Source organism: Dromiciops gliroides, chromosome 4 (assembly GCF_019393635.1).
Source record: "Dromiciops gliroides isolate mDroGli1 chromosome 4, mDroGli1.pri, whole genome shotgun sequence".
Classification (NCBI taxonomy): Eukaryota; Metazoa; Chordata; class Mammalia; order Microbiotheria; family Microbiotheriidae; genus Dromiciops; species Dromiciops gliroides.
Genome location: NC_057864.1, coordinates 64,448,763 through 64,475,355, shown reverse-complemented (window position 1 = coordinate 64,475,355; position 26,593 = coordinate 64,448,763). Strand labels below are relative to the sequence as shown.

The 26,593-nt window shown below is 41.2% G+C and overlaps 1 protein-coding gene across 1 annotated transcript; it reads right to left on the bottom strand.

Annotated features, from left to right (window-relative positions):
• Positions 1–1,468: 1,468 nt before the first annotated feature.
• Positions 1,469–15,889, bottom strand: FASLG (Fas ligand). Its single transcript, XM_044000148.1, has 4 exons — positions 14,154–15,889; positions 13,476–13,521; positions 4,373–4,426; positions 1,469–2,774 (listed from the first exon to the last, which is right to left on the bottom strand). Exons 1-4 carry the CDS (start codon positions 14,487–14,489, stop codon positions 2,380–2,382), a joined length of 831 nt encoding a protein of 276 aa, XP_043856083.1. The 5' UTR covers positions 14,490–15,889; the 3' UTR covers positions 1,469–2,379.
• Positions 15,890–26,593: the final 10,704 nt, after the last annotated feature.

The window sequence follows — 26,593 nt, the reverse complement described above, 5'->3', positions numbered from 1 at the left end:
ATATTGAAATAACTTGAAATGGATAAAGGCAATTATTTTAAGTTTTACACATTTAAGTATGATTTTAATTATCTTGTATTTTTTGTCTCCAGTTTTTAAAAAGTTAAATGATATCCCTACATGATGGATAAATACACAGGCATTTTGATGAGGAAATCCATGGGAATTACAACAGAGATAGTTTAAGTAGCAGAAATACAGAAACACAATATAAAAAGCCCAAATATGATTCACTATGTTTAGCATTGGGAGTCACAAATACTGTCATTGAGAACACTGCTTGCCTAGCTTCAGAGATGAAATCTAATCTAAAAAACCAAAACATCTTGAAAGTATTCAAGATGGCAATACAAGAGAATTTTTCCAAAGAAAATTAGATGCTTTAAATAAGCAAAACCAAATATTTTTCAAAAATAATCTCATATTACGAGACTACTTTCATTGTATAAGACTGCTTACAGGGGCAGCTGGGTGGCACAGTGGATAAAGCACTGGCCCTGGATTCAGGAGGACCTGAGTTCAAATCCGGCCTCAGATACTTGACACTTACTAGCTGTGTGACCTTGGGTAAGTCACTTAACCCTCATTGCCCTGCCCCGCCCCAAAGTGCTTATAAAATGGGTAAGGCAAAAAAGCAATTCAATAGGAGAAATGTTGGAGTTACCTAAAGCTACTTATATGGTCAAAATGATGTTTGGTGAACCATATGCGAAGTAACTTAGAATTTTTCCACTTGCAGATGATACACGGGAAAGAGAATAATCCAGGTCTGAAGATCTTAAGATCTTTGTGATCAATTAATTGGAAAACTAAAGTCTTCCTATTTTTCATTACAAATGTATGAAGCAACAAGCATAGTTGAAAAGGTTCATTGGTTACAAAGTAAGATATGTTATTCAAACACATTAGGGAGGGAAGATTTGTTATTTTGGAAACCTCTTCACAGCAATGTCTCAGCAAGAGAAATATAACTGACAGATTTTTTAAAAAATGAAAATGATAAAATGGTGAAGAATTTCAATGCAGTCTACACTGACAGAGTTCCATCAATGTCCAGGTGAAATACAATCCCACAATCTGTGATCTCAGCTACCTAGGAGGCTGAGACTGAGGGCTCTCTTCAGTTTAAGAGTCCTGAGCTTCAGTGGGCTAAGCCAATAAGGTATCTGCCCTTAGTCAAGCTGCTCAGTCCCTGGGAGTAGGGGACCATCAGGTTGCCACTGACCCAGATGGTGAGCAGGCCGAAGCTCTTGTGAAGATGGAGTCTGGAAATGATAAGGAAACCCAGACATTTACAAAAAAATTCCTCTAAGGAATAATGAACTATGAAGCATTGACAGATTGAAAGAGCTTTTTCTCTTGAGTAAAATCCTACTTTCCACTTACTTCAAAATAATAACATTTGATAGACCATAATTATTCTAAAAATAGATTTTTTATTAGAAGTATCTCTTCACAGAAAAATATGCACATATTGTATATAAATATTGCAGACACAGGACAAATAGCTTACATTAATTAGAACTTTACCAGTAGCACAAAATATTGTGCTGGCATAAACACTTCACTAATAGTTAGCTCCTTCAGAAATTAAGATTTGCCACTTAAATCTTTCCCAAATTTTTCTGATAAGAATTTATGGGAATTCAGAGTACTCAAATATCCCTCTACTTAGAGAAAACCCAAGTAAATACTCATCAGAGAAAATTAATATTCCATAGTGCTGGAACTGACATACACACCTGTAAACACACAATAACAATTGCACTGACATCCTTTGTATGTGGACTGGAAGGTAGTTCCTTGCACCGGAAAATTCTTGTCCTCCTTGTCAAGGAAAAACCCATGCTCTTGGAAATATATCTAGAATTGTAGATGCTCCAATATGGCAGGGACCCTTTCACTCACTCACTCACACACACACATACACACACACACACACACACACACACACACACACACGCACCATTCCTTGCCATTCACATTCAGGAATATTCAGTTGAGGACCAACTTCCCTTGAGGTAGTAAACGTATCCATGAAAGTTAAGTTTCAAACGTGCCCTTTACAAGTTTTAAAGCTCAAAGACCACATAAGAGTTTTCAGAATAATTCTGGTGGCCACTTGCTGCTACACCCTCACCCATACCCAATGGCCAGTGGATTTCATATTTTTCCTCCACTGGCTCATGGACCTTGGGTGAGGTAAAGAAACCACGGACCCAATGATTATCAGGGTCCTATTAGGACCCTTGTAGTTTGTGTGGCTTCCTTTGACTCCAGGTTGGATCCCCCATTCATGGAGATCCTTATCAAGGCAATGTCCTCAATGCTCTCATGGACCATAATGAAGCAGTCCCTATGCTCTTCTTTAGAGCTGCCCTAGAGTTTGTATAAGCCAAAAAATGTCTTGGATTCCTCAAAATTCACCAGTGAAAATGCAGAGACGTTGACGTACAAGCTGTCGGCACTGGTAAGGTTGAACACGGCCCCCAGGTAGCTGCTTTGGGCCCACATCTGCCTGGTGGTGCAGTAATTCATCTTCTTTTCTTCCATCAGTATCAAGTCTTGGGGGTAGCTGGGGTTCCTCTTGTAGAGTATGTGTCTCAGGGGCTGGTTGTCACAGAGCTGGCCCCTGAAGTACACCTTGGAGTAGACAAAGTAAAGGCCAGTGTCGTTGATCACCAGACCGCGGTTCTTGTATTTGACTCCAGAAACAAGGGTGATTCCGTAGGTGTCCTCCCATTCAAGTGGGATGCCTTGTGATTTAGGCTTGCCTAGAATCAGAGAAGAGCTTTAAATGAGGGGCTATTGTGCATCTGAGCACATTGTTTCCCTATCACAAATTCACATGTCCTTGCTATAGCCAAAACTCATCTCCAGAATCACTTAGAAATAGGGATGTAGCTAGGGGTAGTGAAAAGAATATGGGACTTGGAGTTAGGAGACCGGGTTTGAATCCCGGCTTTGCCATTCACTAGCTGTGTGACTGTGGGCAAGTCACTCTGAACCTCAGTCCCTTCATCTGTGAAAGGAGGGAATGAACAGGATGATCTTTAAGGTCCCCTCCAGCACTATGAGTTTATGGATCAATGCCACTGCAGGGAGAATAACAGTGAATTTAATTCAATTCCTGGACCTACTGCTAACTTCCCTTTGTGATCCTGACTGGGTATATTGATTTATCTCTGTGCTTCAGGGTTGTCATCTATGAGTTGGAAGCAATAATATCACTCCTGCGCCAATGTCATCAAGATATCATAAAATTAAATTAAATCATTCAAATGTCTATAAAATGATCTGAATCAAAAGTGTCAGGCTCACAAGACTCAAAAACAAAATGGCCCTGAAGGGGTGATGATGTGTTAAGAGATGTGCTAATTCATAGACTATTGCAGTTGGATAAGATCTTCAAAGTCATATACCCCAAGCTCCCATCCAAAGTTGAGAAGGACCCCCTGAGGTCATGTATTCAACCCCTTCATTTTATATATGAAGGAACAAGACACCAGATACAGTATGGTACTTGTCTAAGATCCTACAGGTGGTAAATAGTGGAGCCAGGATTTCAAATCCTGTGAATCCAAAACCACTATACCATGCTACCTCTGTAACACATTTGATACTTGATCATCCAGATTTGACTTAAAGATTTTGTTTTTGGTGAGGCAATTGGGGTTAAGTGACTTGCCCAGGGTCACACAGCTAGTAAGTTTCAAGTGTTTGAGGCCAGGCTTGAACTCAGGTCCTCCTGACTCCAGGGCCAGTGCTCTATCCACTGTGCCACCTAGCTGCCCCTGACTTAAAGATTTTTAAAGGCAGGCAGCACACTGCTTTGTGAGAAATCCTTATCTATTATGGACATGATAAATTGTAAGAATGATTTTCTATGGATAGTAAATCATTTGTATCCAGGTAATGATCACATTACTAGAAGTATGAGGCTGCCCCCTCCACCCCTCCTTCCACTATATTTCCAATTACCCTATTTCTACTACCAGGTACAGTGGACTTGGAGCTGCTGGGCTAGGTCATTGATTATGCCCCACCCCTTTGCAATGTACACGCCAAAGTCAGTGACTAGACAATTAAGACTAGACATTTAAGGTTATTTTTCATTCTATAGAAGAAATGACTAATCATGACTTCAAAATAACTATAATTGGAAAATAAAACCATCTTTGTGGTTTTATAACAATAAAGACACCAGTTTTTCAAACGTATGTACAATCAATTTTGTGGGTTAGTCAGGCCATGGAGCCTTAGAAATTGGGGGGGATTTCTGTGGTTTCTCTTTTATCTAACTAGTTTGACTGAGAAGCCCCTCCTTTCTGCCAGTGGTTCCCTCTACCCATCCTGTGCCCCTGTTACAAACCTGTTAGATGGGCTGCTTTCTTTAGTGCCTTCTTTTCAAATGTGTTGGGATTACCTGTAATATTTTTTTAAAAGAAAAAAAAAGTTGATGAAGAATGAGACGCAAATCACTTCATTGGTACAAATATAAGCAGGGAATCACCACATGAAAGGAAACAATTTAGAATGCACAAGAGGCAGATGTCATCAGATCGTGTGACTCTTGATGGCATGGTATCTCAGCAACAAATAGCTATATATGAATATATAAAAGGATATGGAAGAATTGTACAGATTAGGAGGGAAAGGATACCATCACTGGAGGCAGCTGACTGAGATCATGTTGAGTGTTTATTAAAATACTAGTGTATAACATTGAAAAAGTTTAAAAAAATAATAATAGTAAAAGAAATCACTCCTATGACTAAGTAGGAAGTGAGGCTTTTAGCTAGCTAACATATAAATATGCATACAAAAAGCAGGAAGGAAGGCTACATTGGGTTATGGTTAGATAGGTTCCAAGATATTCTCTGGTTTAGCACAAAAATAAACTTGAGCTGACACAAAATGTGAGCTAAAGTCAGGATCACTGCTCTCCCCTCAGCTAGCCAGTTTTCCTGCATTTCACCTGCACATCAGTCATTCATGAAGCCTCATTGCTCCTGTGCTATATTTTAACTATCAAAAAAAATTCACAATTCCCCCTACACCCACACATATTATAACTATGAAAATGACATAATCTAATGACCACAGCTAATTACTTGACTCCGAAAACTCTCCCTCCTCTTAGTGGTGGTAACTACTGATGCTCAACATGGTAGCTGCTGACAGTTTTTACATCAGTTGGTTTTGTTTGTGTTACAAGGGAGGATGGGAGGCAGGTTTCTATGGACAGTATATACTGTGATATGAACAACAAAAATCAATAAAGATTGAAAAAACATGCAGGAGAAGGAAGAGGAGGGGGAGTAGGGGGAGATAGAGGAAGAGGAAGATGAAAAGGAGAAGGATGTAGTGGTACTGGAGGAGGAGGACGAAGAGGATGAGGAAGAGGAAGAAGAGGAGGTGGTGGTAGTGAAGTTAGAGAAGGAGGAGGTAGTAGAGGAGGAGGTGGAGAAAATGATAGAGGAGGAAGAGGTAGATGTAGAGGAGGAGATGGAAAAAGCATGACTGAGAAGTGAACCCAAATCAGGCACGTTGTAATGGTACAATGAAACTCAACCACAGTGTAAGATTTGCCCCATTAGCTGAAAACACGACTAGAAAGATATTGAAGAGGTCTTGGCTTTCTCCAGACCCTCTGTACCCACTCATGACCATGAACATACAAAGGTCAGTAAGGAGAAAAATCATTAACAAGCCCTCAGGGATCTATCTGCCCCTGCTTGGAGCTCACAAAGTGCTGCCAATGTCAATGTAGCACTCACCCACCTGGCACTGGTGGCAGTTTACATTTAACATGTTTATATCTTATATACTACAATGACTTATGAGCTCCTGGAAAATAGGCATCTGTGTGTGATGGGAGAAGCAATGGACTTGGAAGTCAGGAGACCTCTATGGGAATCTTGGCTCTGACATTTCCCCAAGCCTGTGTTTCCTTGTTCTTTTCCTCATAGGACTGTGAGGAGAATGCTTTGCAAACTGAAGAGTATTAAACAAATCAGTTGTTGGTATAGAAGGCATGGGTTTAAAGCCTACCTCTGATGATTACAGTCTATCTGATGTTGGGCAAACCACTTAACCTCCCTTGGCCTGTTTCCTCATCTATAAAATGGGGGAATTGAACTAAATGGCCTTTAAATCTGTGCTTAATCACAACTTTACATCTGTAACGCTATGATCCTAAGGCACAGCCTCATTTTTTCAGCAATCTGTGTCTACAGTGTGAAGAACGTTGTGCTAGGTGCTGGGGTGGATGCGCTGTTTAGCCAAGACATAGTTCTTACCATTATCAAGCTTCAAGTCTAGAGCAGTAGGATGACGCAAACCCATGCAACTATAATACACAGGATTATAAGAGAAGGATATTTATGAGATTGGGAAAAAAAAGTATTGTGTAAAATCTGAGGGGGAAAGGATGGTACCAACCCCGGGGATCAGGGGAGGCTTCGTGGAGATGGCACCAGATTGCAGAGGGCTCTGGACAAGCAAGCACACTGGTTTCAACTTTACTGGGATGGCAATAGGGAGCTAGTGAAGATTGCCGAGAAAAAGAATGATATGACCAGATCTCGAGTGAGTCCCTTCTTTTCTATTCCCAATGCCATTGCCCTCGTACAGGCCCTCATTAACACCAACCAGACAATCTCAATTGATACCTGATTGGTCTTCTTGAATCCACTCTCAGGTCCCTGCAATCTATCCTTTTTAACACTGACAGACTAACACTCTTCCTTAGCCGTAGTTCTGATCCTGTTAGGACTATGCTCAAGCATCTTCCATTGCGCTCTGTTATCTACAGAGTTCAGACTCCCCTGGTTGGTATTGAAAGCCCTCTATAATCCAGTCACCCTTTCTTATCCCATACCATTCTCCTCCAAGAACTCTATGCTGCAGCCAGATCGAACCACTGTCCCTCAAACACACCCTATGCTTTTCTCCATCGCTGACCTTTAAAGATGCAAGCCATTCTCCACTCCTGGGATATTCTTAAATTCCTATCCCCATTCATACACCACCTCCTCTGTGAAGCTTTCTGGGGCTTCTCCCCAATCTGTTTCCAGCCCCACACACTGTCTGTTAATCTTTACCTTTATACCACCCTTAACACTAAATTTTGTACTTCTCAGATTCACTCATCATGTCATATTGTATATGATTGCTTTCTCTGCTTATGTTTTATCATTCTACTAGATTTCAGCTATAGTAGAGGCATCTAGGTGGAGCAGCGGATAGAGAACTGGACCTGGAGTCGGGAAGACATGAGTTAAAAGCCTGCCTCCTCAGACACTTCCTAGCTGGGGCGAGTCACTTAATGTCTGTCAGCCTCAGTTTCCCCATTTGTAAAAGTGGGGATAATTATGGTACCTGCTTCCCTGGGTTGTGGTGAAGCTAAGTTGATATATTTGTAAAGCACTTTGCAAATCTTAAAGAGCAATTTATGATTACTATTATTAATACTAATGATTACTATTGTTATTACTAATGATACAGTAATTATTACTCCTTGAAGGGAGGGGTTAGATCTTTTCTAAACTTTCTATCTTGTCCAGTCCCCGCATGGTACTCTGGACAGAGTGAGAAAGTGCTTAATACATGTTTACTTGTATGCATTGTTCTTTGAAGGACTAAATATTTGCTGAATGAGGGATTTAATGAACATGAATAGTCAATGGCTTTTTTCTTTTTTTTTTTTTTGCAGGGCAATGAGGGTTAAGTGACTTGCCCAGGGTCACACAGTCAATGGCTTTTTGACACTACAGCTCAGACTCCACATTCCAGTCACCCTATCAACTTGACAAGTGATGGAATTTGTCAAGTGTTCTAGATAGCACCTCCATAATGGAGTGCCCAAGTAAAATGGGAACTTCGCCAAGGAACTGTCTTCCCTAGTGACACAGATGGAACATAAGACACTGGATTAAAACATTTAACGTTGGAAGAGACCTTAGAGATCACCCACTTCAACCCTTATAGGACTAAACTGGAAGCCTAAAACCGCACTGAACCTTTTGGGATGCTATATATGTGTGCATAGGAGTGTGTATGTGTACATGTGTGTATATATATATATATATATACACACACACACACATACACACACATGTGTACACACATGCCCTATTATGCACACAGTACCTAAAGGTCTCTACATGTGTGCAGTATGCCATATACACACCTAGGCATGCACACACATGTGTATATAACACCTATGTGCTGACAAACCTCTCATATTCTTCACCCCTCCCCTTGCCCACTTAGGATATTTGGAGAAAATTAGGAAATGTGCTGCACACGAGGAAAAGGATTTTGTGAGAAGAAGCTAATGATTTGTTTTAGTTATAAGTAACGACATTTCTAACCAGTCAATGAAGGGGAACATGGGGAGAGAGTCCAGAAAAGGGTGGATTTGGCAAAGGAGAAAGAAGAGCAGAACCCTAGAGGCTGTGGGACCCTAGTGGCTAGGGCTGGATGGGAGGGGACTGAAGGAATACCATGGGCAAGTTCCTTAATGAAGCTCATATAATCTGCACCCCATGGACCAGAAAGTGCTTTCCTTGGGTCCCTGACCCCAAACCCCAAATCTAAACCTTGCAGTCCAATTATACGGATGCATAAATGAGTCATGGTCATTTATGAATATGAAGAATTTCTCAGTTTATTTAGAGTCCTATACTCTTGTTTTCTTGTGCAAGGAGTAAAAAACAAACAAAAAAACCCACAAGACTTTCAGTGACAAGCTGAGACATCTGACAACTTGATCTATACACAGGAAATTGACCTCAAGCAGGAGATAAGGGGTAAGGAAGAGAGCTGGTCGTTTCAAAAGATCAAACATCTTATTGACATTCATAGCCAGATCCAATTATTAATAAATAATACCTAGTCACTTACATAGCACTTTATAAGTAAGCTCATTTGATCCTCATAATAATCCTGGGAGGTAGGTACTATTGTTATCCCCATTTTATAGATAAGGAAACAGAAGGAGACAGGTTAAATGACTTGTTCAGGGTCATAGAGTAATTAAGTGTATGAGGCTGGATTTGAACTCAGGTCTTCCTGACTCCAGATCCAGCACTCTATCCACTGTGCCACCTACCAGCCTTTTTAGAACTGCTATTAGCAATCACATTCCTCCTCTAGAGCTTTGTATCAGTGCTTCATTGAAGTCTGTAGGTGACCCTGGTTTTCCCAAGACTAGGCCTGAAAAGTACAATTTCCATTGGGTTCTATCTTGCTAGCTCAGCTTCCAACACAGGTCCTGTGATACTCTCTCATCAGTGGACCAGATAAGCCCCAGCATGAGGTGGCCAGGGGACAACATATTTTTCAGTCACTGCAGTTCTCAAAGGCTAAGTATCAGAAGAGAGCTTTTATTTTAAAGTGGCAGAAGAAATAGTCAGGCTGAAGAAATCACATGTCCTTGAAGGTTAAAAGTCAGTAATGAAGTATTAAATCTAAAATTAGGAGGTCATTTGCTTAATGCTACATGTGATATGAAACATCCTAAAAATGTTATCTTATTTGATCAAATTGATGCCCTTTTCCATAAGCCCTCTCAAGATTTGGTTTGGTTTCCAGCCTGACTGTATCATTTTCATTTCCTCCATCTTGTACATCAATCAATCATCAATCAACCAATGGATCAACAGTATAAGCTGTAACATCCCCCAAGAATTAAGGGCTGCTCAGAAACATCACTAAGATCCCTGTGTCTAGCTTACAGGGCTTCATAACTTTGATTCTATATACACACAAGCACACATGCACACACAAATGTATATATAAACACATGTATGCATATATACATGCAAATAAACAGAATATATTTATTGATATGCATATGAAAATATGTATTTATAGGTCTCTATATATTGATAACTAGATTTCAACATAATCAGTTTGTTTTGAAAACCTATGTATTTTATTTTATACACATTTTAAAACATTATTTGCCTCGGTTTCCTCAACTGTAAAATGAGCTGAAGGAAATAGCAAAGCATTCCAGTATCTTTGCCAAGAAAACCCCAAATGGGGTCACCAAGAGTCAGACATGACCAAAATGACTGAACAACAACAGAAAAACATCATTCTGAGAAGGGATCCACAAGCCTCACCAGATTGCTAAAGGGGTCCATTACACAGAAATGATTCAGGATATTCTAAGACAGTTTTTCATCCATGTTACATGTATAGCTGATGGAGCACACATTTAGAAATGCACACCAGGAATGGTTAAAGCTTAGCTTGGTTACCCCCTTTTTTTGTCTTCCATTTTTGTTTGTTGTTCAGTCATTTTCAGTCTTGTCTGCAGCATTGTGACTCCAGTTAGGATTGTCTTTGCAAAGACACTAGAGTGGTTTGCCATTTTCTTTTCCAGCTTATTTTACAGATGAGGAAACTGAGGCTAAAAGAGTTAAGTGACTTGCCCAGGGTCACGCAGCTTGTAAGTGTCTGAGGCTGGATTTGAACTCAGGAAGATGGGTCTTCCTGATTCTGGGCCCAGCACTCTATCTACTGCTCCACCCAGCTGCCCTCTGGTTTAAGGTAACATTTTTCCCCTTCTTTTCTTAGGTTTCATTTCCTCCTTTCCTTGTTTGGTCTTCAGCAAATGAAAACTTTCACAAGTGAACAAGAAGCTTTTTTCTGATCTCCCTTATTGCTAGTGCCTTCCCTCTGTTGATTACCTTCAATTTATTTGGTCTTTATCTTGTCTGTAGACAATTGTTTTCATGTTACTTTCCCCTCTTCCCCATTAGACTGTGAGCTCTTTAAGAGCAGGGAATGGTTTTTTGCCTTTCTTTGTATTCCTAGCACTTAGTATAGTGATTGCCATATGACAGATGCTTAGTGAATGTTATTGACTGACTGACAGACAGAATAGGTTTTATTATTTTGGGAGATAATGCATTATGGTGGAAAGAGCAAGTGACAGAAAATCAGAAAAGCCAGGTCCTAAACCTCTCTCTGCCACTAATTAGCTATGTCATCTTGGACAAGTTACTTAAGTTTTTAGAGGTGCAGTTTCAGCATCATAGATTAGATGATTTCTACAATTCTTCCAACTCTAAATTCATGATCTGGGACAGCCTCAGTGCCTTCTCCCTGATCCAGCCCCAATCAGGGATTCTGTATGAGATTACTCTTCACAGTCAAGTATGGCAGTTCATTGAAAGACTCCCCCTTTGTGTAAGAAGGTAGGCCAATGGACAAATAAGTGACCCGCGTTTCTGACACCCAAGAGCCAAGGAAAGCTTACTTCTGGTTAAGAGCCGTAACACTGAGCTTCAGAGTTAACCCAATTTTTTGTTTCCCAACAGAACAACCCTTGCTCTGATAGCTACTTGTCTACTTAGGAAAAGAAAAAGAAATGCTTCACAAAGACTCAAAATTTCATCAGTGTTGGGTCTCCCCTTTTTAATTCAGATCTCACATGAACCTTCCGTGCCTTTGTAGACTGTACTTTATGAGCTGCTGTGGCCAAAACAAGGTTATCACCCATGGGCCAAAACTTCTGGTTATAAGCTTCTCCATTCTTAGTGAGGGTAATCTTCAGATGAGAGACAAACACTACATTATAAAGCCCATATCTGAATCCTTTCTAGCTTTATAGGACCCACAAAGATATCGTGCTCCATTGGTTTAGAGAACTAAAGTTCACTTATATATCACAATGTGGTATCAGAGTAGGATGTTAGTGGTTAACAGTAGCAATAAAGGAAACAAAGTTCAAATTTTGTAAAGCATTTTTTTTGTTTGTTTTTTTTTTAGTGAAGCAATTGGGGTTAAGTGACTTGCCCAGGGTCACACAGCTAGTAAGTGTTAAGTGTCTGAGGCCGGATTTGAACTTAGGTCCTCCCAAATCCAAGGCCGGTGCTCTATCCACTGCGCCAACTAGCTGCCCCTTTGTAAAGCATTTTAAGACCAGACACATGAAGCTAAGAGGATTATAGAACTGTGTTCAATTATATTTAAAATCCTTGTTTCACACCTCTCTGCTCTTCACATGTGTGTACTTAGCTTTCCACTTAGAATATAATCTCTTTGAGGGCAGAGATCACAGGATCACAGATTTTGAGTTAGAAAGAACCTCAGAGGACATCTAGTCCAACCCTTGTTACAGATGAGGAAATTGAGGCGCATGGTGATGAAGTGACTTGCACAAGATCACATAAGCAGTAAATAGCACAATCGGCATGTGAACCCAAGTCCTCTATTCTAAAAGCAATGATCTTTCCAGGGTACCATTCTGCCTCTTCATGGGGCCAAGTTTCTCAGATGTTTTAGTCTCTCCTAATAACTAGTTCAGAGATGTCTGTTGAATTAAATTGAATTATTGCACTCCCTACTCTTTTTCCAACTCTCTCACATATCCCCATTCGTGTTTTATTAATACATAAGCCAGGTCTCCTACCACTAAAAATTTGCAATTATTAAGATCTAAAGATTTTAAAATCCAGCTTAACTTGACCACTGATAATATGCTGTGTCACCAACTAGTAAAGAAGCATATTACCAAAAGTGTGGGTATCTGACATAACATAAAAGGCATGAGTGAACATCTTTATACCTTGAAATGCAGGTGAGCCAATCATTGAGTAAGAATGAGACAACAGATGGATTTCTCAAGTACACCGATATCTCTAAGACGCTGAAAGAACCACATGGCCTCTTAGTCATCACATAAGTATTATTTTGAAGATTTATAAGAAAGTGCGTGATGGGGCAGCTAGGTGGCACAGTGGATAAAGCACTGGCCCTGGAGTCAGGAGGACCTGAGTTCAAATGCAGTCTTAGACACTTGACACTTACTAGCTGTGTGACCCTGGGCAAGTCACTTAACCCCAACTGCCTCACCCCCCCCCCAAAAAAAAATAAAAAGGAAAGTGCACGATGACAAGGACTGGAAGATTTGGGGACCTACATATAGATTGATCAAAGTATCTAGTCATGGATCCCTCAGAGTATCTAGTAACTATCAACTAATCTCGAACACAGAGTTTATAAGAGAAAGGTGCAATTGCTCCAAACAAACATATAGTCAAAGCTTATTCTTGGACCTAGGAGGGAGTCCCTCCTACCTCTTCAAATATCTAATTGACTTAGGGCTAGTAACGGAATTGAGTCAAAAGGAATCCAAATTGGGCTTATGCATGGGTGCATGCATCCCAAAGCCAAATGTGTTTTGAATTTTCTGTAGTTTTGTCTTATTCTAGTCATTTATTTCTTCCATTTACAGAAATAATCAAAACTACAAATATATGGTCTAGTAATACGAGGCAGCTAAAATAACCATGATGATCAACAGAAGAGTTAGAAGTAGCCCAGAGTATGTAGTCAGTGATGCGTCAGAGAATAGAAAGAAAAAGGATGAAAATAGGAGGTATTTCAGCAATCTGGTTGTTTACCCAGGATTTACATGGGGTACCTCATACACATGTATAAATATGACTCACCTATTTGCTGCTCAGGAGATGAAACTACCTGCCCATCGCTGGTAGACTGGCAAAAGAAAATATACAAATGTAAGATGCATTTTGTCTAGTGAATGAAGGAGGTCTCACTGTCAAGACTTTACAGTCCTAGGTAATGACCCCAGCAAACCTCAGAACCTTTTACTCACTACCAGTGACTCGAGAAAGGTCAACATTCTTTGTGCCTTGGCCATATCATTTGAAAAACAGGTTAGAAAAAAACAGATTGCCTGAGCACCTAGGATTCACATGATTAGGTTTGAACATTTCCTTGCTCCATTGAAATCAAAAGCTCCTACATTCACATTCCTAAGTGTTGTTTCTATTTTTTTTCTAAGCTGCTGAGAGAGGCAGGGCAGGCAGCTTTTCTTCTTCTTGTTGGAATCTGATTCCAATTTGCCACCCCCCCCCCATTCACCTTATTACCAAAGATCAGACAAGCTCAGAGCTGGGAGAGACCTCCAATATTGTCTAGTCTAGACTAGAACCTCCATACCTCAAACCTCACTTTGCCCCTCCATCTCTCTGTAGGATGGGGTGACTAGTGCTACCCACTTCACAGCAACCAGAAAAAGGATCAGAAAGCACTTTGTGGAGTGACTACACACAACTCAGCACTCCAATATGTAGCACTGCAGCTAAGAATTGGCTCAAGCTTACCTTTCTGAGTTCAGCTAACTCCTTCTGCAGGTGGAAGAGTTGAAACATTCCCAACCCCAGTCCAGCCAGGGCCACCAGAACCATAAAAAAGATCAGAAGAAGATAGAGACTTGTGTTGTTGGTCCTCTTCTTTAAAGATGAGCAAGGGAGGAGAGGGGGAGGTGGAGGGAGAGGGGGGGAAGGTGGTGGGGGTGGCGGCGGTGGCCTCCTCAGAGCAGCCCTTCCAGGCACAGGGGGTGGACAGGGAAGAGCTGTCACTGGAGGAACACAAGGAGGGCTAGCACTGCTCTCCACCCAGTAGATGGGAGGGTACAGATAATTCAGGTTCTGCTGCATGGCACACAAGTGGTAGCAGAGGTCGGTCCTCCTGGAGTGGAAGGCACTCTTCTCTTGTTTCTTTGGAAAGACCAATACTCCTCCGGTTAAAGTAAGTGGTTAGAAGAACAGGGATTCCTGTGGGGGCCGTATGAAAGAAACTCAGCTCTCTCTTTATACAGCCACAGCAGCCCAGGGAAGCCCCTCTCTTGTTCTCAACATGTGCAGCTTCTCTGAGAGACACCTACTCTCTGAGGAAGCCTCAGGAAACTTAAAGTAAACCTCTGAGAGTTTCCACCCACAATCTTCTGACGTAAACTTTCAAAAGCTCCGGGCTGATGTCCCTGCCTGGGTGAGGGAGACAACCTGACCTGGCCCTCAGACCCTACTGGAGCAAATTCAAGTCAACAAGCATTTAGCAAGCACCTTTTGGGTGCCAGGCTTATTCACTGACAGACCAGCTCTGGATAGTCCAATTCTAACCTCCCCATGGTGGGGACCATTCACCCATTTCCCTCCTCCCACTATCCACAAGGTCTGCCTTATATATCATAGCCAAGATCTGGTCATTTTGCCTTGGTCATAATTGTACATGATTGCATGAATGCTAAGTAACATTGCTTTCATTCTCTAGAAATGTTAACTTTTACCTTCATTTGCACAAGTATTAACTTTTCTTTCTTCTATTCCTTTTCACTCATCGCTGACTTGGTCACCTGGTCACCGAACTAGGGATTCTTGAGAACGTTAGGAGAAGTGGGATGGCATTCACTGCCATGTATATCAAAGGAAGCCATCATCTTCCTTTTAAGTTTTATCCCCAAAACATTCACCCCAGCAGTGATTGGCTCTTTTCATGCAATCCATTTTTCCTCGACTTAGCCCTTAGATGTATATTGAACTTCTAGGCTGGTACCTGAAGCTGTTCATATTTGGTAAGACCTGCCAGATACTTAGCAGATACCACGTCACACCTCCCTCTCCCTTCTCTGTTCTGGTCAGAAACACCCAGTTCCTTTGGCCAATTTTTCTGTGCCATGGCCTCAAGTCTCTCCTACCACTTACTAGCTTTGTACCCTTGTACAAGTCAGTACATGGAAGAGATTATATGAAATAACAAGGCACATGTTAAGTACTTAGGGGCCCAGTACTACAATGGGTGGTGAAAAGGTAGGGTGCAGTGTGAAGATGGAATAAAATGTGCACAACAAACAGTATTAATTGCCTGGAAATGCATGAGTCTTGGGGCCTTTCTCATCAATTTTCTTTTTTATATCTGACACTTAACACACCCATGCAAACACAGCATGCAGTGAATAGAATGCTAGGCTTGGAATCAGGAAGACTTGATTTCAAATCTGGTCTCAGAGACTTACTAGTTGTATGACCGAGGGCAAGTCACTTCACTTTGCCTTAGTTTCCTCATCTGTAAAATGAGCTGGAGAAGGAAATGGCAAACCACTCCCGTATCTTTGCCAAGAAAACCCTAAGTGGGGTTGCAAAGAGTTGGACATGACTGAAACAACTGAACAACTACAAAATACATATACATGTGTGGGTAAAATACATTTATATATAATAGATAGTAAAATATATATATATATATTTGCCCACAAACTATATATATATATACACACATATATAGTTTGTGGGCAAATCAAATGTACCAAAGACCAACTTAAATATCAGTCATTTTCTAATGTCACCCACTCTTTTCTTTTTGTGCTTAAAAGAGTTTTTTTAATTGGGGGCATTCACATAGATACCTCGAGAGCAAGGCTTCACTTCAAGATCTCCTAAGTAAGCAAATCTTCAATATGTAACCATATGAATTATGCATACTCTTTGATCTAGCAATACCACTGCTGCTAGGTTTATATCCCAAAGATAGCCCCCAAAAGAGAAAAAGACCTATTTGTACAAAAATATCTATAGCAGCTCTTTTTTTGGTGGCTAAGAATTGGAAATCAAAGGGATGTCCATCAATTAGGGAAGGGCTAAACAAACTGTGGTATATGGTGATGGTGATGGAATATTATTGTGCTATAAGAAATGACCAGGAAGATGATTTCAGAAAGGCCTGGAAAGATTTATATGAACTGATGTATAGAGTGAAGTGAGCAATACCAAGAGAATGTTGCGCACAGACAGCAATATTATTTTATGAAGAACTGTGAATGACCTACCCAACATGTATTCTCAGAATACAATGATGTAAGACAATAGCAAAGGATTAATGATGAAACACTATCCACTTCCTTTCTTTTCTTTTTCTTTCTTTTTTTTTTTTTAGTGAGGCAATTGGGGTTAAGTGACTTGCCCAGGGTCACACAGCTAGTAAGTGTTAAGTTTCTGAGGCCGTATTTGAACTCAGGTACTCCTGACTCCAGGGCCAGTGCTCTATCTGCTGCGCCACCTAGCTGCCCCCACTATCCATTTCCAAAGAAAGAACTGATATTGATTGAACACAGACTGAAGCATACTATTTTTCACTTTCTTTCATTTTTTTTCTTTTATTCAGGTTTTCTTTTAAAAAATTACTAATATGGTAACGTTTTACATAATTGTACATATATAACTTATATCTGATTTTTTAATAGCTCAGGGAGGAGACAGGGGAGGGAGAGGAGGAGGGACAAAATTTGGAACTCAAAACCATAATTAAAAATGTTTATTGTTAGGAAGAAATATGCAATCATGTGATATTGCTTCTATTTCTGGTAATAAAAATAATAATAGCGAGAATTTACATGGCATTTCAAAGTATGCCAAGTACTTTATAGCTCTTTCCTTTTTCCCTCAAAAGAACCCTAGGAGATAGAAGATATTATTATTCCCATTTTACAGATGAGAAAGCTGAGGGTGAGAGAGATTAAGGGACTTGCCTGGTGTTAGACAACTAAGTAATTGAATTTGCACTCAGGTCTTCCTGATTCCAGGTCCTGTGCTCTCTGTTCACTGTACTATCTACTGCCTTTACATCATTTGGGTAAATATCAGTTGCTGTCTTTTTTATATGGGGTATAAAAGCTCATTATAAATAAAAGGAGGGAGAGTTAGTTCTGACACTGTCTTTTTACAGAGTTATGTAGACTCATTTAATTTCTCTGGGTCTCAGGTACAAAAGGGCTACATGGCTACATCCCTTGTCAACTCATTAGCCATAGTCTTAATCAAAGAGTTGGGAAAAGATGTAGCTCCCCTTCATTTTATTGCTGACTTGGCAAGTGACATTTTGTTCTCTAGAAGTTATGAAAATTAGTCAACTAGCATTTATTAAGTGTTTACCATGTACCAGGTACATACCAAGAATACAAAAAAAGGCCAAAAAAAAAAATCCCTGCATTCAAAAAGTTTAAAGTCTAATGGGAGGAAACACTTGCAAACAACCCAAACAGGATAAATTAAAAATAGCAGGGAGAAGGTACTTGTTTTCGTTGGGAAAAGGGGAAAGGATTATTACAGAAGGTGGAACTCTAGCTAGAACTGAAGGAAGGTAGGGGAAGTCAGGTCATAGAGATAGGGAGGGAGAGAATTTTAGACAGGGCAAACTACTAGTAGAAATGCTCAGAGTCTGAAGATAAAGTATCATGTTCAAGAAATAGCAAGGATTTTAGTGTTGTTGGAGGAGGATCCCTTAACAGATCAGTGCAGGATGGACTAGAGTGGAGAGAAACTTGTGGCAATGAGACCAACCAACAGGCTAGTGATGGTGAGGCCCACACCAGAATGGTGGCAATGTCAGAGGAGAGAAGGGGGTGTATGGGAGAGATGATACAGAGGTAAAATCAATAGCCCTTGGAAACTGATTGGATATGAAGATTGAGAGAGTAAGGAATTGAGGAGGATACATAGGCTTCAAGGCTGAGTGACCAGGAATATAGTTGTACCCTCCACAACTACAGGGAAGTTAGGAAAAGGGGAGAGTTTGGGGGAAAAGACAATGAGTTCAATTTTGGAAATGTTCCTCTTTAGATTTCTTTGAAACAATCAGTTTGACACTGAAGATGAGAAATTCAAGGTCCAGAGAGAGGTTAGGGTTGGACAAATAACTCAGAATTAGCTGCAAAGAGATGATAGTTGCATTCATGGGAGTTGATGAAATCACTATGTGAAACAATATAGAAGAAGAGAAGATGGTCCAAGACAGAGCCTTGTGGAACACCCGCAGTTAAATGGACTGAAGTTCCAACAAAGGAGATTGAGAAGGAATCGTCAAATAGATAGGAGAACCAAGAAAGTGTAGTGTCCTAAAAACCTAGAGAGAAGAGAATATAAAGGAAAAGAAAGTGATTGACAGTGTCAAAGGCTGTAGAGAGATCAAAAAGGATCAGATTGAGGAGAGTCCATTAGTTTTGGCAATTAAGACATCACTGGAAACTTTGGAGTGAACAGTTTTGGTTGAATGATGAAGTCAGACTGCAAAGAGTTAAGAAGAGAATAAGAGGACAGGAAGTGGAAAGACAAGTTATAGATAGCTTCCTTAAGGAGTTTAGCCACAATAGGGAGGAGAGGGATGAGATGAAATACTATGAATGGAGAGATCAAATGAGGGTCTTTTAAGCATGAGAGAGACACACACATGCTAGTAATAAGTAGGGAAGCAGCCAGCAGACAAGGAGAGATTGCAGAGAAGTGAGAGCTGAAGTGTTAGTGGGAACACCATGCTGGAGAAGATGGTACGCAATGGGAACACTTGTACATGCAGAGGGGTTTGCCTTGGCAAGGAGGGCCACCTGATCATGACAGAAAGGGGTAGAGAACATGGTGACAGAAAGCCCCTGAGTGCTTGAGATGAAGAGGGAAGACCATGGAGTTCTCTGTAAATGACCTAAATTTTTTCAGAAAAATATATGAGGCAAGGGTTTCAGCTCAAAGGGTAGAAGGGAAGGGGAGACACAGGAGGTGTGAAGGAGGATAAAAAAAGTTTGAAAAAGCCATTGCAGTGGGTGGAATAAACAAGGATTGCCTTGCTGCAGATGTGGATGCAGTCAAGATTACATAATGGAAATTTGCAGTGGACCAAAATCAGCACGGTTTCATCAGCGTGTAAGTAGGAATGAAGGTGATGGGGTAGTAGGAAGGATTCTGGAGAACTGATTGGTGAAAGGAGCTGTTGAAAAATCATGGAAGTCGGTTCGCCTCCTCTAGGCCAAGCCTGGCAGTCAGCTTCAGATCTGAATGGGCTACTCTGTGACACTTTGTAGCAGCTTCAGAAGGTCCAGCCAAGGCAATCCCCCAGGCCTTTGCAAGGCATTTGGATGGGATACATTTGAGAGCGGATGTGAGGTTTTGTATATACTCTAAATTGGATGCAATAGGCTTGGCCCAAACTAAACCTATTGTGATTTGGTCTTGAAGCCTCAGGAGGCCCAAAGAAACTTTGCCACCAGGAAATTTTCAATGAATACTGAAGTGACCTGGTGCAAAGCCAAGTGTCCTAGAATCACACCAGTACAAACTATCGATGTGGGGGGAATGGACTTGGAGTTCGGAAGGTTGACTAGAAGGCTAGGATATAAACACAAGACTGAGACAGTCTTTGCCCTCCAGAAGTTTATACTCTAAGTAATTAAGGGATTTTGGCAGCTGATCATTGGAAAGGACAGAGGACAGGACAGATCACAATGTAATCCTGGAATGGACAGTACTAGGGATGATATTAAGCGGGTTCTCACCCAGAACTCAGCCAGGCTGATGGCTATGCCTTTTAATCAGCTTGGTCAGCGACCAGCTGATTATCTTTGAGGTTTCTTCCTTATCTGATGAGATGGCATTTAGAGATGGGCCTTAAGCATAGTGCTAGAGTTGATTTTCCTAGGGCTTAGCTGATTCCCTCTTCTCCTTCCCTCACTATCTCCCTCATCCCTGCTGCCCTCTCACCTGTGCTCATCCAGTTCCATAAAATCATCCTCTCCCCTGGGGACCAGAGGTCAACAAAACCATCTCCACTTCTGGGTACCTGAGGTCACTGTTGCCCCCTTACATTTCTGCTTCAATTCCACTTCCCATGATCTGTAAGAAATCAAGAACACACTAAAGTTTAGCTCACATATCTCCTGGTCTGTCCTGCAAAAACCTCAACTCATTCTTTTCCTGACAGTATTCAAACTAAGCAGCAGTGTCCACTAAAATGGGTCTGCTGGGGCAGTTAGGTGGCTCAGTGGATAAAGCACTGGCCCTGGATTCAGGAGGACCTGAGTTCAAATCTGACCTCAGACACTTGACACTTAGTAGCTGTGTGACCCTGGGCAAGTCACTTAACCCTCGTTGTCCTGCCCAAAAATAAATAATGAAAAATGGGTCTACCAACTGGAAGAAGCCCGAGAGCTTCAAGGGAGAAGAGGAAGGACATTCTGGGAATGTTCTCTCTTATGGAAGAATGCTTCTAATCATACCACTGTACAAATGCTTGGGTGAATTCCATTTTAGCTTTTGAGTATAAACTCAAGGGCGGCCAGCGTGAAATAAGGGAGGGAAGGATAGTGAGGAAGTGGTCAGATTCTTAACAGGAAGGGCTTCCTCTAACAGACGGTTCTGCTGGCAGGAGCTGTGAGACATAACCACAGGAGCTCCTAGGCTCAGAGAGTATCCTCAGGGCTCTGAAACACCTATTTCCTCCTCCTTACCTCCACCTCAGAGGTCTATGCCAGTCAGTCAATAAACACTGTGCTAAATGTTGGGGATACCAAAAAAAAAAAAAAAGAGGCAAAAGACAGTCCCTGCCCTCAGGGAGCTCACCTTCTAATAGGGGAGACACCAAGCAAACAAATATGTCCATATGTCCTCCTTTCTAAAAATAAAACAAACAAAAAAACCCATGGATTCCTCATATACTGGGGTATAGACCTAGGGCTCAACCAAGATGCAATTCTAGTTCACGTTCACATAACATTTTTATTTCCTGTTTTGTTGCTAGGTCACTAATCATAGAAAAAACTCAGAAAATTGCTGGACTTCTTCCAGGTCATGCTCTTGAATCATGGGTACCCCAGGTTTCTGTCCTGGGCCCACTTCTTCTCTCCCTCAATCACTATTTCACCTGGTGATCTCATCAGCTCCCATGGATTTACTTTCTCTCTGCTGATGATTTTCAAATCTACTTATCCAGCCTTAATCTGTTTGCTGAGTAGCCCATTAGACATTTCAAACTGGATGTCCCACAGACATCTTAAATTCAACAAGTGCCAAATTGAACTCATTATTTCCCAGACTCTTCCCCTCTTCCTAACTTACTGTTAAGCGTACCACCACCTTCCAAGTCACTTGGGCTTATAACCTAGGTGCCACCCTTGTCTTATATCCAAAAACTTGCCATGGCCTTTATAACATCTCTTTGATATGTTCACTCCTCTCTTCTGACACTGACACCATCTTGGTATAGGCCCTCATCACCCCGAGCCTGGACTATTGCAATAGCTTTTTGGTTGGTCTCCCTGCCACAAGTTGTACATGGTCATTTACATGGTCTCTCCCATTAAGATTGTAAGCTTCTTGAGAACAAGGACTATTTCTTTGTTTTTTTAAACTTTTTTTTGTATCTCCAGCACTAAGTGCAGTTCCTGACACATAGTAGGTACTTAATGAATGGTTGTTGATTGACTCATGTTATCAGTGAAAGAACTCTCTTCTACAATGCCCACAGATTAATGTCTGACTCTCAACAGTACTACATACATGGCCTGATTAGTGGGAATAATGAATCTCCTGAAATATTCAAATCATTCCAATTTGTACTGTCTACTTCCATTGACTGTCACCAAGTAATCAAATTTAGATATAAGGACCACTTCGGAGGATTCATTATTGTCACTAAATGGGACTTAGTTGTAGACTATACTAGAACATTATTTTAGCTAGTCCCATAAACTCTATTACATATTCCTAGCATCTAGTCTTTTTTTTGGTTGGTTGGTTGGTTGGTTGTTTTTGGTTTTTGTTTTTTTTGCGGGGCAATGAGGGTTAAGTGACTTGCCTAGGGTCACATAACTATTTCTATCAGTTCTTTCTATAGGAGTGCATAGTAAGCTTCCTCATTAGTTCCTTGGGATTGTCTTGGATCATTGCACTGCTGAGAGTAGTTAAGTCATTCACAATTGCTCATTGAACAATACTGCTGTCACTACACACAATGTCCTCTCAGCTCTGCTCACTTCACTATACATCGGTGTTCATTAGTCTTTCAAGGTTTTTTTGGGATCATCCTGTTTGTCATTTCCTGTAGCACAAGTCCATTCCACTACAATCATATAACACAGCTTTTTCCATCATTCCTCAATTTATGGACATTCCTTGATTCTCAATTCTTAGCCTCCACCAAGAGTTGCTATAAATATTTTTTGTACAATTTTGCCCCCTTTTCTCTTTTTCATGATTACTATTGTTAACTGTTTCCCTTCCATTCTATTCCCTTCCCCATGATATTTATTCTATTATCCATCTTCTTTCATCCTATCACTCTTCAAAAGGATTTTGCTTCTATCTGTCCCCTCCCCCACTCTGCCCTTCCTTCTTTTGCCTTTCTCCCTTTCCCCTCCTATTTTCCTGCAGGGTTATAGAGATTACTCCACCCAATTGAGTGTGTACATTATTCCTTCCTTGAGCCAAATCTAATAAAATTGAGGTCTTTGAGCCAATTTTGATGAGTGTTTGGCTCATTTACTGCCCAGATTAAATAGATTACTCCACCCAGTTGGGTGTGTCTATTAGTCCCTCCTTGAGGAAGCCCTGATGAGTTTAAGATCTTTGAGCCTTTTCTGATGAGTGTAAAATTCATTTACTGCCCTGCTCCTCTCCCACTCTCTTCACCCACTCCATAAGCCTTTTCCTGTTACTTTCATGTAGGATTTGGCTTCTGCCCTTCCCCCTCCCCCAATGAATTCCCTTCACCCCTCAATTTAACCCAAAAGATGTTATCATCTAGCTAAGTGACACAGTGGACAAATCATCACCCCTGGACCCAGGGGGATCCTAGCCAAAACCTGGCCTCAGACACATGATAGTCGCCCAATTTATGACCCCAGGTATGTTCCCCAGCTCCAATTTTTTTTATGGTTCTCTAGGGTCTTGTATTTGAAAGTCAAATTTGCCATTCAGTTCAGGTCTTTTCCTCACAAATATCTGAAAGTCTTCTTTTTCATTAAAGTCCCATTTTTTCCACTGAAAGACAATGCTGAGTTTTGCTGGGTAGGTGATTCTTGGTTGTAATCCCATTTCCTTTGCCCTTTGGAATATCATATTCCATGCCCTCCGGTCCTTTAATGTAGAAGATCTTGTGCTATCCTGACTGGGGCTCCACTGTACTTGAATTCTTTCTTTTCGGCAGCTTGCAATATTTTCTCCTTGACCTGAGAGCTCTGGAATTTGACTATAATATTCCTAGGAGTTTTCTTTTTGGGATCTCTTTCTGGAGGTGATCGGTGGATTCTTTCAATTTCTATTTTAGCTGCTTCTTCTAGAATTTCAGGGCAATTTTCCCTGAGAATATCTTGGTAGATGGTGTTTAAGCTCTTTCCTTGATCATGGTTTTCAGGTAGACCAATAATTTTCAAATTATCTCTCCTGGACCTATTTTCCAGGTCAGCAAATATCTTTTTCCCAAAAGATATTTCACATTACCCTCTATTTTTTTTATTCATTTGGATTTGCTTTATTGTGTCTTGGTTTCTCATAAAGTCACTGGTTTCCATTTGTTCAATCCTAATTCTTAGGCAATTATTTTCATCAGAGAGCTTTTGTACCTCCTTTTCCATTTGACTTTTCAAGCTGTTGACTTTTTCCTCATGTATTTCCTGCATCACCCTCATTTCTCTTTCCATTTTTTCCTCTACCTCTCTAATTTTATCTTCAAAGTCCTTTTTGAGCACCTCTATGGCCTGAGACCAATTCATATTTTTCTTGTAAGCTTTAGATATAGGGGCCCTGATGTTGACATCTTCCTCTGAGGGTGCCCCTTGGTCTTCCTTGTTACTGAAGAAACTTTCTATGGTCCTCACCTTTCTCTGTCGGCTCATCTTGCCTTTCTTTTACTAGACTTTTAGCTCCTTAAAGTGGGGCACTGTTTCCAGGATGCAGTATCCTAAGCTTAAGAAGTCCCAGGTGGTATGATTTAAGGAGAATCAGGTTCTTCCCTTGCCCGGGCTGTTTCCTGGTCCTAGATGACCCCAGACCAACTTGCAAATCAATCAGCTTTGTGTGTTGTGGTTGTTAGTTTCAACAAGCCTGTGCTCCTCCCCCACCTGGGCCACTTCTACTCGAGCCTACCACCTGGTTCTCAGTAGGGGTATAGAATCCAAGTTCTGCCTTAGCACCAGCATAGACCCCTGTAGTCTCTCTCCTTCCCAGGGCTCAGCCCACTCACCAGACTGTGAGCTTAGCTCCAGATGACACTGGTGCTTCAGCTGATTCAGAGGCTCTGGGGGTCTCCTTCTCTGGTGAGGACTTCCTGAGACTGGATCTGTGTCAGGGTGACTGTGGGGTTGGGCTCGACTCCTGTATCGGCACAGCAGCTCCTTCCTTCTGAGCTTCCAAGCCGTTCTTGGTTAGAAGATGATTTCAGCACATTCTTCTGTGAGTTTTGCTGCTCCGGGCATTTTTTTCCTATGGCCTTATTTGGATGTTTTTTGGAGCGATCGTGTCATGAGTTCAGGAGCTCACTGCCTTTCCTCCGCCATCTTGGCTCTGCCCCAGAAGTCGGGGTCACATAACTATTAAGTGTCAAATGTCTGAGGCCAGATTTGAACTCAGATCTTCCTGAATCCAGGGCCAGTACTTTAACATCTAGCCTCTTTTTACTAGAAAGCTCTAAATCAGATGTAATAGGCTTGGACCAAACTAAACTAGAAAAAAGTGCCAGCTTCTATGGTGTGTTAATTATAACAGCCTATCGCCTATAACATAAGTGTTCAAAGACTGGGTTGGGGAAAGGAAGTTTTTGCATGTAAAACAGTTATACATGGTAGGAGGCACTTAATATTTGTTGCAGGAATGAATGGACACTCAAATTTATCCTCAAACACACTAAGTGGACAAAGGGATTCAGTGGGGTGAGGGAAGAATAAAAGCAGTAGGTCTGAGCCCCACTAGCTCCCTAGGAGGAAAAAAAGGCCCTACAAAATGTTAAATAGCAATCCCAATAGTTAAAAAGTCTGTTCCCACCTACCTAACATTCCACTGAGTTGTGATGTGAGAATATGAACCGCCACCCCCACCCCACCCCACCACGCTCCTACCACCTTTTTCCCCTATCAACTCCCACTGTTTCTCAGTTCCTCAGGAAACAACTTTGAATTTCCAGACACCCCCCTGAAGATGCCTATTTCTACCCACTGGATCTTTCTCCAGGAGCACTTTCTTCTGCTAAGATACAGGTTCCGTATTTCCCCATTTTGATGTTAAGCTCCAATTCCAATGTTTTTTCCTTCCAGGGGGCTTCTTTTCTTTCCCTCTTCCTCCCTAACAACTTGAGTGCATACTTGCTCAGAAGCAGAGGAGAGATGGGGATTCTCTTTCAGCAGTGCACTCTTGTATGTTTTCAGTAAACAGCTGGTCGGTGCCCCCCTCTCCTGGGCTCTTCCCCTGGAGGACCAAGGGATCAGGAGTTAGAGAGGAAGGAGTTATTCCAACCAGAGTGGATGAGCAGGGGAGCTTGCCCACCACTGCTTGAGCTGTGGGCAGGACTATATAAGGAAATATTTTGGAAGCACCTATCTTAGTGTGCTAGACCAAGCTGATAGTCCAGGAGAGACCTCTTCAGTGGGCAGCTTGGTATGGAAGACAATATAGCTTTTTCTCTGGATGAGCAAAGGGGCCCAATATTCTCAACTAAAGACCAAGAATGGCAAAAATATGGAAACAGAGTGGGTGGCCCTCAAATGGATAATGACTGAACAAACCATGGTACATAAATGTAATGTTCTGTTATCATCAAGAAATACTAGCTATGAGAAAAACTAGAGAAGACTTTTATGAATTGATAGAGGGTAAAAGAAGCAGAGCCAGTGAAATGATAAAATGACTTTAATGTAAATGAAAATACTGAAAGTTAGTTGAGGGCCGCTAGGTGGCCCAATGGCTAAAGCACCTGTCCTGGATTCAGGAGGACCTGAGTTCAAATACAGCCTCAG